The sequence below is a fragment of the Lates calcarifer genome, linkage group LG9 (genome assembly GCF_001640805.2).
Source record: "Lates calcarifer isolate ASB-BC8 linkage group LG9, TLL_Latcal_v3, whole genome shotgun sequence".
NCBI classification, from domain to species: Eukaryota; Metazoa; Chordata; class Actinopteri; family Centropomidae; genus Lates; species Lates calcarifer.
In genome coordinates this window covers 9,568,943-9,581,993 of record NC_066841.1, presented here as the reverse complement: position 1 = coordinate 9,581,993, position 13,051 = coordinate 9,568,943, and the positions used below count along the sequence as shown (strand labels likewise).

At 37.3% G+C, this 13,051-nt stretch overlaps 2 protein-coding genes across 2 annotated transcripts; both read right to left on the bottom strand.

Moving 5' to 3' along the window:
* Positions 1-331: 331 nt before the first annotated feature.
* On the bottom strand, positions 332-1,837 carry LOC108879202 (liver-expressed antimicrobial peptide 2). Its single transcript, XM_018670396.2, has 3 exons — positions 1,585-1,837; positions 1,281-1,420; positions 332-909 (listed from the first exon to the last, which is right to left on the bottom strand). The coding sequence occupies exons 1-3, from the start codon at positions 1,648-1,650 to the stop codon at positions 876-878; spliced, it is 240 nt and encodes a 79-aa protein (XP_018525912.1). The 5' UTR covers positions 1,651-1,837; the 3' UTR covers positions 332-875.
* Positions 1,838-2,558: 721 nt separating this feature from the next.
* Positions 2,559-12,351, bottom strand: scarb2c (scavenger receptor class B, member 2c). The gene is made up of 12 exons (XM_018670531.2): positions 12,087-12,351; positions 11,031-11,188; positions 9,616-9,760; positions 9,207-9,398; positions 8,971-9,062; positions 8,094-8,213; positions 7,265-7,443; positions 6,944-7,062; positions 5,177-5,250; positions 4,659-4,710; positions 4,062-4,214; positions 2,559-3,936 (listed from the first exon to the last, which is right to left on the bottom strand). The coding sequence occupies exons 1-12, from the start codon at positions 12,207-12,209 to the stop codon at positions 3,898-3,900; spliced, it is 1,446 nt and encodes a 481-aa protein (XP_018526047.1). The 5' UTR covers positions 12,210-12,351; the 3' UTR covers positions 2,559-3,897.
* Positions 12,352-13,051: the final 700 nt, after the last annotated feature.

The window sequence follows — 13,051 nt, the reverse complement described above, 5'->3', positions numbered from 1 at the left end:
TCAGCTGCTGCTGCATCCATTTTCTAGGACTATTGTACAAATCAGGATGTGTCATGTGAATACCCCCATTTTAGGTAAATGTCACTCCTAAAGCAACAATAAACACAAAAGTAATGCTGTTCTGTGATGTGGGTCTCAGTGGGGAATCCTCACTCACCAAGGCACAGGGTTTGACTTCCTGTCCCAGTTTTTTAAGGCCTTTCTAACTATAATAACTTTAGATAAATAAATACAGAAATATTTAATTGTACCTGAGAAATACATTTAATACAGTCTGCAACAGCAACTTTTTTTTCAACTTATTCCATTGCACTAAAAGAGTAGAAGGAACTGTGAGGGATATTTTAATTTGTTTTGAATTTGTTTTACAGTTAAAGACAAACAGAATTTGGGCAAAACAACCTCTTATAAAAAAATGTAAAGTATATTTGAATATTTACATGGCTTACAATATGTACAAATAAATATATAATAATAACATGAACCAATAAACTCAGAGCACCTCGTAAACTTTGCGTGAATATTTGTATTTTCTTATCAAAAAGATGTTCAGATGTATACATCCTGTCTGATGTTCTGCCAGATTTTTAAAGAAATCAAATGTTAAAAATCAGTATCACTGTAGATGGAGCCATTTTACTGTTTATGTGAATCCAGCTTTTACAGCTTTGTTTTGTAGCAGTGCAGTGCCATATCAAGATACTTTTAACTGATAAGCATCCGACATGTCGCCAACTCAATCCAGAATATCAGAGCAATCACTTCATACAGGCTTAAATTTTGAGACAAGTCGCTTCTGTTCCATAAGGTCCGTAGATGTTTGTTTTGTAGACAGTCACCATGATGGATTTTTCCTGTTTTTGTATTTGTCTTTTTTAGGTGGATATCCAGAAGGAACAGATATTTTTCCTGTGAAGATAAGGAGCAACTTTATTGCCATGTTATTACTTTTTGACTTTGGCCAGACCATGCAAAGTGCACGTGGACACAATATCATACACAACATAGATATGTGTAGAAATATCATTGAACACAAGAAATTCAAGAAAAGGGATATGTCATCTTATTGTGATATTGTCTAGAGTCATTTGAAGGAACTGATTTCATATAAACAACAATACATTTAAGAGATAGAGATTTATTCATGAAAGCCCTTGGAGTAAAGTAGTAGTAGCAAAGAAATACAATCTTTTAACTGCTGTCTGTGAAATTTGAGTTTCCTCAATGTGCCAAATGTGTTATTATTTAGGCTACAACATTCTTGGAAAGCTCTGCTGTACCTGCAGTATTTTGTGCCGCACTCCAAGTGATCTCTGCAGCTGGCACCAACAGGCTTCATGCTGTTCCAACGCCACAGTAGTGATCTTTTGGTCCGCTGGATCAAACCATTCCAGTCTTCAGGCAGAGGCAGTGAATTGACCTGTAAGAGTCAAATATAAATCCTTGATGAGCTCAAGATGACCTTCATGATATACCACATGGTAATAAAATCAAAAACTGTTTACTCATCAAAATTTTAAAGCCATGATAATCACTATTAGCACAGAAGAGGTCAAGCAAACTCAACAATCATTATTAACTTACCTGAATGGCACAGATCAAAGTCAGAAGAATCGAAAGAATGAGGATTTTTTCCTGAAGAGTCCCCATGCTGGTTGCAGCAAATTCAAGAGAGATGTTGTTCTGCAGTGAGGCTGGTGTGTGGTCTCATGCCACTTGTATTAAAGGCTTTAATTGGGTTGGGGAGGAGTTAGCCTCTGACAGATAATAAAGATTAATTTGCCAGTTTGCTACCTTAAAGACTAAGGCTGAGATTTGGCAGAGTACCTGACCTCGAGTCAGAGCCAGCAATGCTAGTCTTTGCATAGTGGTACTTATCAGTTTTATAATGACAGCTGAAGTCAAAGTTTATCTGCAGGGAGGCAAAGTACACTTTAACCCAGTAATTGAGGACAATTCCACGTCAGAGGTGTCTAACTGACAACCTAACATGTGTCATGGACTGTATTTCATATGGGGTCTCAAATTCATCTGAGCTTCATAGTTTGGACTATGGGAGAAAACTGGAGGGAAACCATGAAAAACAGGGAGCGCACCACAAAGAATGAACCAGGTCCAAGAGCAACACAACTTAAGCACAGTGATTAATGTATATGTAAAACAAGTTGCTTCACAGGAACTATTTTTACAGATACAATGTGTTGATTAGGGAGCACATTTTATTTTCCATAAGAAAATTACAAATACAACCTCCCTTAAATTTTTGTTACCTAAAAATTAGCTATTAGTTTTGCCAGATAATGACTCATCAGTTCAAATCAACAGGGGTATGTGTGCATATGTGTATTATGCAGCTTTAATTAGAGAAGTTTCAACACCAATTTCCGACATCTGCAAATAATAAATTAGTCAGATTGGCCGGTGAGGTTAGTCATAAGGCAATTTATGCTTTATGGTGACCTTTATACAAAAAGGAAAAAGGAACATAAGTATTGACACAGCATGTCATTAAGTCATTTTGCAACATTTGACGGAAGGAAAGGAAATGCAATCACAACTGCGGGGAACATGAAGCACGACAAGTTTATTGAACTTGTAGCAAATGACCAGACAATGTGCAAACTGTTAGATATGTGACCTATTAAGAGTATGTAAACAGTGATTACATATTGACTTTACTATGTTGGAGTTGTAGTGTGTGAACAATATAATTTTTCACATATAAAATAAAGTCCACAACAAAAGACAGCTTGTCAGTGATGTGTGTGAAAGAGTGGTTAATCAAACTGCAAAAAATTAAAATCCACTATATTTTAAAAATGAGCGATCCAGCCAGCTTTAGCCCAAAACATTTTTTCTGCAAACTTTAAATAAAATCACAAACAATCTGATAAAATCCTGTTGTGCCGAATTTAGCCATAAAATCATAGACCAGCCCTAGTAGTTAAAAAGAAAAACATGATTTTATATTTGGCAAAAAATGTATTAATAGTGTCTCCAACATGAAGCTGTTCATACACTGATTTTAGCATACTATCAGTAGAAATTAAAAATCACACATTCATGCCAACATTTTAGGGGAAAAGAACAATTGCATCATGAGACAAGACATCCACACCTGGCAAAAAACCCCCTTCCCTTTTACTGACACTGCTGAAGTAATACTGATACTACTTAGAGCACATGATATTAAAAAGAAGCTGAATATATATTTATATTCAGAGCTCAATACACCTTAAGAGACTGAGTTGTAAGTTAAAATAAAAAACATCAAATGAAGTCTAGTCATCCAACTCCTTAGATATCAAAATGAGGTGAGAACCATTTTCTGAGAGCGATACGTTTTAGGCTACAGAAATAATACACATCACATTCAGAGTAAAACATTCTGCCAGCAGTCATTTCCCACAGCTTGACTTTGTTGTTCACTTTGCTTATGCCTAGACAATACCAAAATCTGAAAGAGAAAAGACATCTCTCTTGCATCTCTTATGACTGCGGCCTAAACATTCTCACCAGACCACTGTAAATCCTGATTACTGGCCACTTCCTAAAAAGTATGATCTGGATCAAATTATGACATTTTAACTACTTTTTTGCTTCAATCTTTGGATTAGCTCCGAGATAAATCAGATTTTGCAGGATTGTTAAATTATTCTGTTCAGGTTCAATGTTTGCTTTAGAAATTAGAAGGAAAAATATACTCTCTTTAGACATTAGTCCCAACCCTGTAACAAACACAAAGACTTCACTCTTAGTTAACTCTCATTAATTCTAGTTAACAATGGGAACTGTGACAATGGGTTAATGGTAAAAATTGCAGATCCACTGAAACCTTGAAATGTTGAATTATACTGCAAACATGGCAACTGTCTTCCTTTCACATCCTGCTTGGTGCTATGATGAGAGCAGGGGCTGACGCTCAGCAGCAGTGCTCTGAAAAAAATGAAACCAGGAACAAAACATGTTAACATCGATAAAAATCAGACTGTTTCATTACTGTACGGCTATATAGTTAATTGTAACAATTAAACTTGTTAATGTCCATCTCAAACACTCACCTCAGGCGTCTTCTGTCGGCACATTAGGAACATGAAGACTCCTCCCAGAATGATGCCAAGACCAATCAGAATAAACGGAATGTTCACCACAACGTTCTGCTCAGTGACAATCACCCGCAGCTTCTTGACTGACATGTCGTCAATGATGACGCTCTGAGAAGATGGTGAGAGAAAAGATAACATGTAAAACACATTATCCATTAGAGATCATGACATTTAACCACTACTGAACACTGGTAGTCCCCTGGAAGAACAGAAATCCACTCACTGTCTGAGCCAATTAGCAGTCCTTACCACTACCTTGTTTATAACATAAATACAATAATTTAAATGTGGGCCTACGAGTATAAGATGCAGCATTTCCCTAACATCTGTCAAAATCACATTAGTTGTGTCTACAATAATTCATAAGGCGCACAATAATACATCTGTGGCAGACAGATGATTTGACTCTTTGCCCTTTTAATATGGCATAAATTGGGATTGCTGATAGTGGGTTTATTTTCTGAAAGACCATCCAGAGTTCAGTATATTACTGAGACAACCTTGACAAAATGTTATGTGTATATGTGTGTGTGTGTGTGTGTGTGTTTGTACCTCATTTAGGTAAACCACAGGAAAGACCACTGTCCTCACGTTTCCTGTTTGACTGAAAAAGTAAAATAAAATAGTTCACAATGTTTTACCAACAATCGTAATTATTTCTAATGTTTTTATGAGCATTTTTAAACATCTGCCTATGAGTTCATAAACAATTGGCAGAGATATTCAGATATCCTCAAACAACAAAATGTTCCAGTGCATGCTATTCAGTGTTTACATATACACTACAGCGTACATTTAGTTTTTCTAAGTATTATTTGATAACATGTACATCTGTTAGGTCCGAACTGAAGATTATGTCGCTGTTTGTTTCTTCAGATGCCAAGTAAATATGCAACAAGTGAGCCAGGACTGTCCAAAAGTCCATTAGTAATGATGATGGTGGCATAACTGCTTTACAGTTATCTTACTGGCAGCCCAACACAGACTCAGGTAGTCATACAGCAAATTACAATAAATAAAGGAGGAGCAGTATCTAAATTAGATACTGATGAAGCCCATGAACTGATTACCTGAAGGTGGGAATTTTCTCCACATACGCGTTGACCTGGAGCCGCTTTGCTGCTTGGAGAATGATCCCTGTAAGCTGCAAAACAAAAGTAAAACTTTGCCAGGAATGCATGGTTCAAGAGGAACTTAACAGTGCTGAGCAGTGTGCAGAACTATACTCAGGCTTGTCACCCCTGATGCACACACAGTTATGCATCATTAGAGCATATTCAGTGCAAATGATACCAAAACACTATCCAAATGCTGCAAATGTTTTTCAGAAAATATATTTTTTGACGCCATCCTACACATATCTTTGTGACTGCTTAACAGGGATATATCTGCATGTGTCTTTATTGTAGGTGACCTGGGTGAAAATCTGAACCCTGACATTGGCAGTCAAGGTGGTTTGTTCTGCCCGTGAAGATGTTCAGGGCATCACAACCCAGTATTTATCACAGGCGTCAAAGAACTTTGATCAGTCTCTATGATCTCACTGAGAGGCACAGTGAAAACAGTTTACAGTGTAAGAGGGAGGATAAACAGACAAAACAGTAGCTTGTTTACTGGGTTCAAAGACTCCTTTTGAACTTATGATGCTACCACCTTACACGCTGGCACAATGAGGTGAACGTGGATTTATATGAAATGAAAATGAATGTGCACAGTTGCATGCTGGGTTTGGCTGCACATTTTTAAAAAATATTTTACAATATACATCTCCCGAAATATTTCACCAGCTTTGATGTTCCAGCACCGCACCTTTTTTTCATTTTGCTTGACTAAATTAAGCTTTGGTTTACTAAATAAAACATTCCAAATTCTACCATTGCACACCTCTAAAAATATGCGGCAACATGAAATTAAGGAATTTAATTAAATCTTCATACAAAGCAAGCACTGCATGGCTGCCAACAATCTGGAGAAAGACAAACAGGAGTCTGTCATATGATAAGATCTCAACTTATTTATGATTGCATAAACATTTATGTATTTATAGTCCGTCTGCTTTCTTCATCAAAGTGGTGTCGTACTCAGAACTGCAGAAAATTGTTGCACAAGGGTCACACAGTATGAGCAATTAATTAGCTCCCATTTTTAGAACTATTAAGAGACAACCTTTTACGGCAGAACAATTTCAGAAAAATTCACATTACGCATTTCCTTGTTATCAACTTGGGAGTATATCTGTCAAATATAATTGTTTGCAATTTCGATTTTAATGCTTTTGAATGTTGACAGGTGGTGCCACTACCCTTAACACTGCAAAACAAAAATGAATATAGATCTTGCGTTAAATTTACTACATTTCATTAGAAAGTTTATATTTGCACAGTTGCTTTTCAAATAGTGATGTATTCACAGGATTAAAATTCTTACATCTAGCCACACGTTGTTCTCCTGGAAATGTTTTTTTCATTCTGATTTTCTTTATCTCAGGCTCAACTAAGTTATTATTACACATGATAAGAGCTGTTAGAGCTTATCTTTGGTGACAGCTCCGTACCAAGACACCCGCTTTAATTTTTAACCACTGTTAAAATAAGTAGACAACCATTAGCTTGCACTTACAAAAATGAGATAGTTCGCCATCTAGTGGGTAACATGAATGTCAGTGTGCCATGTTTTATAACACTGATTTTAAAATCAGGTTTATACATTGCAACTAATTTTTGTGCAGTAACAAATTAAAAACATTCAAAACATTAGTGTATGAAGTGAAGAAAGGCTTCAAACACCATGTACACATATTAGTTATTTAAGTATGTACAGTAGGTTGTCATTCCTACCGGGTTGATATCAATGGTTGTCTCGTGCTGCTCCTTCTTAGGCTTCATGCCAAACACATCCTGAACAAATTTCTCATCTGCCTGGTAGAAGTGTGGTGAGGACATAATGATTGGGGCCCCTAAACACACAAAAAATTCAGTCAGCATTATGAAAAGACATTAAGCAAAGCAGATTCAGAAAACCAATGGTCTCACTGAAAACCAAAGAATACATTTCACTCATGATGAAACAACTTCCTATGGAACATTTGCCTGTGTGACACAATGAAAAGCTGTTTTGTTTTTTTTCCATGTACAGCAGCAGTTTAATGCACTTCCCACCTTGTTTACATGCACTGACATTCAGCACACCAGAACCTAGGCAATTTCCAGCAGGGACGCAGAAGCCCGCGTTCGCTGGGTTCACGGTCAGATTGGCGAACACCTCACTGGGGGGAACGAAGCGATACCCAGGGATCCCCTTCACCGTCACATCCTCCTCATACAAAGCGTACAGAGACCTTGGAAATAGAATCAGGTGCTGGTTAACCTTTTGCAGGTACAAATCAATTCCATAAGGCTGAACATGCTACAAAAGAGGGAGTGCCTGAAACCCTGCATGGCACAAACAGGTTTTTCTTTTTTAGTGCAGATGTGCATGAGCTGCAGTCCCAGTTCTGATGTATAAATGGTTAAAGAGAGCTGATATTAGTTGCTTCATACAGCACTAAATAGGTATCAACAGCAACAATGACCTCATTCAGTAGGCTAACAATGACCAGCCATGCGAGCATCCAGGCTAAATTGGTATCCTTAATCCAATATCCAGGCCTGAATAACACAGGGAGAAAGGCTTAGGAAGACATTCTTAGGTTGATTGAGGGGAAGCCCTGCTGGTCAACTCCAGCAAGGTGGATATGTAAACCAGAAAAATAGTGATCTGCAAAAGCGAAAGCAAAAAAAAAAAAAAAAAACCAAAACACCCACACCTAACTGAAATCACTTTCATGTTACCCACTGTAAAGCAGTCAACATAGGAGCATTTAATGCTTAGCTGTGTTCAACAGACAGAAAAATGCCACAACCAATGCCACAGTTCAACATAATGCCCAAAACTGTTAACAGTTTTGATAAATATGTACAATGATTTGGTGCTTTGCTGTCCACTCACCGGCACAGGTCTGAAGAGAACATGTAGAGCGTTTCATTCTTGGTGATGACTGGATGGAAAGATGCTCCGTTGGTTCCATTGATCATATTGCACTCATCAGATGTCCACCAGTTCACTGAGCTGTATGCATGCACAAAAATTACAATGTTAATTTTTTTTGTTTACATCAGTGTGTCATTTATATACCTAAAAATCTAGGCATTTCAGGCACTTAGACTAGCCAGTGTATAAGCATTTCATGACTTTTCCTTTGTCAACTTGACTGAAGGACTGCTGACCAATTTGTCAGGCAAGAAATGTTTTAAATGCTTTAAATAGTGTGGGCTTGCAGTAGATCAAGACTGAAATTGTTTTTAGGTCAGGAGAAGCTTGGCTAAAGCTGCTGCTGAGTTTGCTGAACAGCAAGAGCCTTTGTGTGTTAAAGGAATAGTTCCACATTGTGGTTTTTAGAGAGACACAGATGAAACAAAAATGCACAAAGGCAAAAAAGAGGATTAACACTGGTGTGGCTTTTTGAGATTAAAAAAAGAGAGACACAGAGCCTGTGAATGACTTTGCTTGTTTTCTGTTGCACAAATATCTGAGTTATTTGCTTTAACTAACCACTGAACCTAAATAATCATTTCATTAACCATTATAAACACAGGCCAAGAAACAGTGTTACATCAATACATGATATGACTATGTCATGGAAACTCACTTTGTGCTTCCTTAATCTTATCAAACAGAATGAAAGAAGCCTTGATCATCCTGTCTAATACAATCACTTGTTATCCATCCATTTAAATTCAGTGTAATCAATCATTCTGTCTGATTGGATTTACTGAGTGACGGATAATTCTATTATTTTGTGCCGGAGGTGGAAGGAGACTATTACCTTTCCCCATTCCATGTATCCACTCTAGCAAAGTCCTTGTAGTTTTTCTGGCCAGTGAAGAATACATATTGGCCATCGTTGGAAGCATTGCTCTTTAAGAGAAGAACAACAGAATAATTTCAACAAACAGCTCAAACACAAGAAGGCCAAAACAAGGCAATAGCTGGTCCACTTTATGAATATGAATGCTCCAGTCTGAACTAAATATTTCATGTATTGAAGTTCTTAAATGACACCTTATAAAAGAGTCCAAAAACATCATCCAGATCAGGTTTCAAAGTGGAGAGAGCTTTGAGCAGGCTATCTTCATATCCCCACAGCAGCTCTCCCACTGTGCGGGTGGTGAACAGGCCTTCGTCAGTGGCCTTCATGTAGGAGGAGATCAGATTGGCCTCAATATAGCTGTCCTTGAATTTCTCCATCACGGTCTACCAGGATGGAGGGAGAAAAGGAGTCTAGTTAAAGAGAACCTGTTGTGTAAAGCCCTAAGCTGTGGAAAGTTCCATAAAAAATACCAGGCAATATAATGAATCATTTACCTGAAATTTCATACATCCACTAGGAATAAAAACACTAGAAAATAATACTACTATGACTCAGTAATGTGTTCTCAAACAACACTGATTGTTGATTTCTTTGGCTCACCAAGGCAGGGATGTTGACTGTCCTGATGAGATCACTCTCCGGACCTCGGGACATGTTGGGCTGGAATATGTAGGTTTTAGTGTTGACAGCTGCTACTTTAGTGCCATTATCCTGGAAGTCCACTTGCTCCATAGGCCTGTACTCCCTGTGTAGAAAAATATAAACAGTCAACTGGGTTATGGTGGAAAAACATTACCAGTTGATAGTCAGACAACCTCTTTATTTGTCCAGAATGATTTCATGTCTCTATGTTTCTACATATAGTATCAATTTGCATCCAAATACTTTAATTAGGATAGTAATATTTTGATTCAACTTCCAGTATGACTGACGTTCAGGGACAAAAAACATTAGCCAAAAAAAAAACAACCCTAAACTAACTAACTATGGTAAGCTATATGGGTTTGCAGGACAATGTGGACTTCTGCAAGTATGGACTAGGTGAGGAGTTAATAGGCCACAGGATTATTGTAAGCCAAGCCACAGTGATGCTGAATTTGCACAATAAAATACTAATTTAGCAGAAAATAAGGAAGGAAAAATAGAAATATCTCAGTGATGCAATTCTTATTTCAAACAAAGATACTGTGTCTGCCAGCACTGTGTGCAGAGGCAAACAGCTAGAGACAGGACTGCACTATTATCTCTCTGGATCTGCCTCTGCAAACTGTCACTGTCATTTCTACAAAGACATTAAGTAAGGGCAGTGTTTTTAAAATTCTTATATTTTGTCACATATTTACAGTAGGTAGTAGCAGTTATCATAAAATGCAACAAATGCTTGAAATATCTAATAAAGTGAAAGCCTTTTCAAACATTTTTGGACTACAAACAAAGCTGAGTGTGGTAGCTTTGGTGCTTTTATCAGTGTGGAGGTTTTCCATACAAGATGCACTGTGATCACACAATTCATGTAAACCTAAATTTGCTATGGTAACCTTTGTGGCTGTGATTCTGAACTTAACACCTTAACAGGATGGCCATCATTCTTTCAATTCAAGAATACAATTCAGTAAAATCAATTTTAAGAATTTTTACATTGAAATTTTGTATTGAAGAGTATAATTTACTATTTAGTCATGTTCTGCTTTCATGTGCTTTTTTTGGCACTATTCTTTCTTAAGGGATGACATACTTTTCCATTGTGTGAGCTGTAAATACAACTGGCAAGTAGACAGCCAAAAGCTTTGTACCCCACAAAATTGGTGCTTGACTGTATGGAAGTGACTTTTCATTTCAAGTGATTTTTTTTCTTTACTAATTTTTGTTCATGTTTAGGAGGAGCCATCTTAGGTACAACAGTTTTTGCTTCCCCTCCTCTAGGACTAAGTTGCTTGTCAACTGTGACATTTCTGTTTTATTCAATAGACAAATAGAGAACCAAAATTGAAGTCTTTCTCCTATTCCACTTTCACCTGTACGTATATGGTCCAATCTCCACCACAGCCGGCCTGTCCCCATCCAGCACCTCGAGGGGATTGGTCAGATTAAAAAAGTAAAACTGCATGTAGATAGGTGCTGGTGGATTCTCCCAAGCATCAAACGCCTCTGTGCCATTCTTCAAAACTACTTCCTGTAGAATGACAAAGGTTAGTGGTTACTTGTCTTGCACAGTTGAGAAAAATGTGTGACTTCAGATAGATTACCTTCTGCTGACTAAGATGTGCCCACATCACATGACAAAAAACCCAACGCTGCAAAATCTGCTTGTGACATCTTATGGGTCATAATATGCAAAGTGTTTATGATATATCATGATCATGTGAATGCTAGTGACATACAAAATTTAAAAACACTTGACTTTAACTCAGCTTTTTCAGCATTTATAAGCACTACAAAAGCTTACATAAATGATTTATAACAGACTATAGTTTTAAGTGGATAAAACTGTTCAGCAATGTATTTGTCAGTCACTGTAAGTGAAGTGGAAGCTGGCCTACATACATAAATAGTGAAACTGCATCAACTAGACTGGTGTGTCATAGAATAATTATTAGCTAGATTAATGTTGCTGGTATGTGGTAAACAGGGAGAGTTAAAGTATTTCCCAAATTTTCATCTAGTATTTCACGTTAAGGTTCGCATACATAACAATATCCATCTAACAGCTGAAAACGTAGTCCGTTAAACTGACTACACACATGTTGCCTATGACAGTATTACCAAGCATCTGCCATAACATGTCTAAATCATTGAATCGTCTGAAATTATATTTCTAAATGTGAGACATTTGTAAAACATTCAGCTTCCCAAGTAAGCTGAAGGGCTTCAAAGCTTTTCAGCTACATCCTCCACAATGAAACTCAAGTGGAGAAATCGAAACACAGTGTCTGAAACAGTGGCTGTGCTGATTTGTCAAGCTAAGTATGCTAACATTAGCTGTCACCAAAATGTCTAATGTTAGCTTACTGAGCGATTATTTTAAGTTAACGCCTGTTATAAAACGTTAGCCTGAAAACAAATAGGCTTACCTTTTTAACCATGGACTGCACAAAATGTGGAAAAACGTCAGACAGGACCAAAGAAATGCCTAGAATTAACAATAGAATAGAAAACACTCCGACGCTGTAAATACAACAAGATTTCAGTAGCATGATGAGACAGCAGGCTGATCACTGACAGATAGACCTTTCAGTAAGCTTTCACTGACATTAGCTAGTGTGTGTGTGTTGTGTTTGTTTTGATATCCCTAGAACTTGCTCAGCGGTACAAAGACACGCATCCGGAACGAAATTTTCACTACCACCACTTCCGCTTTCTTCGAGAGTCGATGGCTCCTTGGAGCATGAAGCCGTGAAGATTACATTACAGCGATGTATTGAAAATAGCACATGTAATTTATCTAATATTGAAATGTGATAGTAGTCTAAAAAGCATTTGGTAGTGGATAAAACAAGGTTTTTCTACATTAGCTAATTGTTAACGCCAAACTCTAAGGCGATATCTATCTTGCAGATGAACGCTCTTTGTTTTTAATCACATGACAGTGACATCATTCATTAAACCTCAGTCCTAACCTTTTTGTGGACCATTTTGTTTCAAACACGGCCCACGAACTAAAGATATACACATTATATTGTAGTATGCTGTCGTGTGCGATGAACAGCTGGCTTATAGTTTCTTTGTTGTTGGAGAATACACAAACACTTGCTAGTTTTCCATGAAACCGGGAAATGGTCAATTTTGAAACAATGCTGCAGTATGGCGGCATCTGTTTGAGTGCTCCTTAATCTGAGACAACAAAAAGAGAGTAAGGTAAATATGAATATCACAAAAATGTTGTTAAATCTCTTACATGTGACACACAAGCGAACAGTTTGAATGTTTTTATGACCATTTAAAAACTCAGGTGATGCTTTGGTTGACTAAGCCATTTAAAAGAGAGGGGAAAAGGGCTGATTTAATTGTGCCATTCTGTCCGTCTCCTGTCTATAGA

Excerpts from the sequence above, each read along its gene's own strand:
- scarb2c (XM_018670531.2), bottom strand. The coding sequence starts at position 12,209 with ATGCTACTGAAATCTTGTTGTATTTACAGCGTCGGAGTGTTTTCTATT. Across the intron at positions 7,444-8,093 it reads TTCTCTTCAGACCTGTGCCG|GTCTCTGTACGCTTTGTATG; the intron begins GTGAGTGGACAG and ends TCTATTTCCAAG. Across the intron at positions 4,215-4,658 it reads CTGTGGTTTACCTAAATGAG|AGCGTCATCATTGACGACAT; the intron begins GTACAAACACAC and ends CCATCTTCTCAG.
- LOC108879202 (XM_018670396.2), bottom strand. The coding sequence starts at position 1,650 with ATGGGGACTCTTCAGGAAAAAATCCTCATTCTTTCGATTCTTCTGACT. Across the intron at positions 1,421-1,584 it reads CTTTGATCTGTGCCATTCAG|GTCAATTCACTGCCTCTGCC; the intron begins GTAAGTTAATAA and ends TGACTCTTACAG. Across the intron at positions 910-1,280 it reads TGCGGCACAAAATACTGCAG|GAAAAATATCTGTTCCTTCT; the intron begins GTACAGCAGAGC and ends TTATCTTCACAG.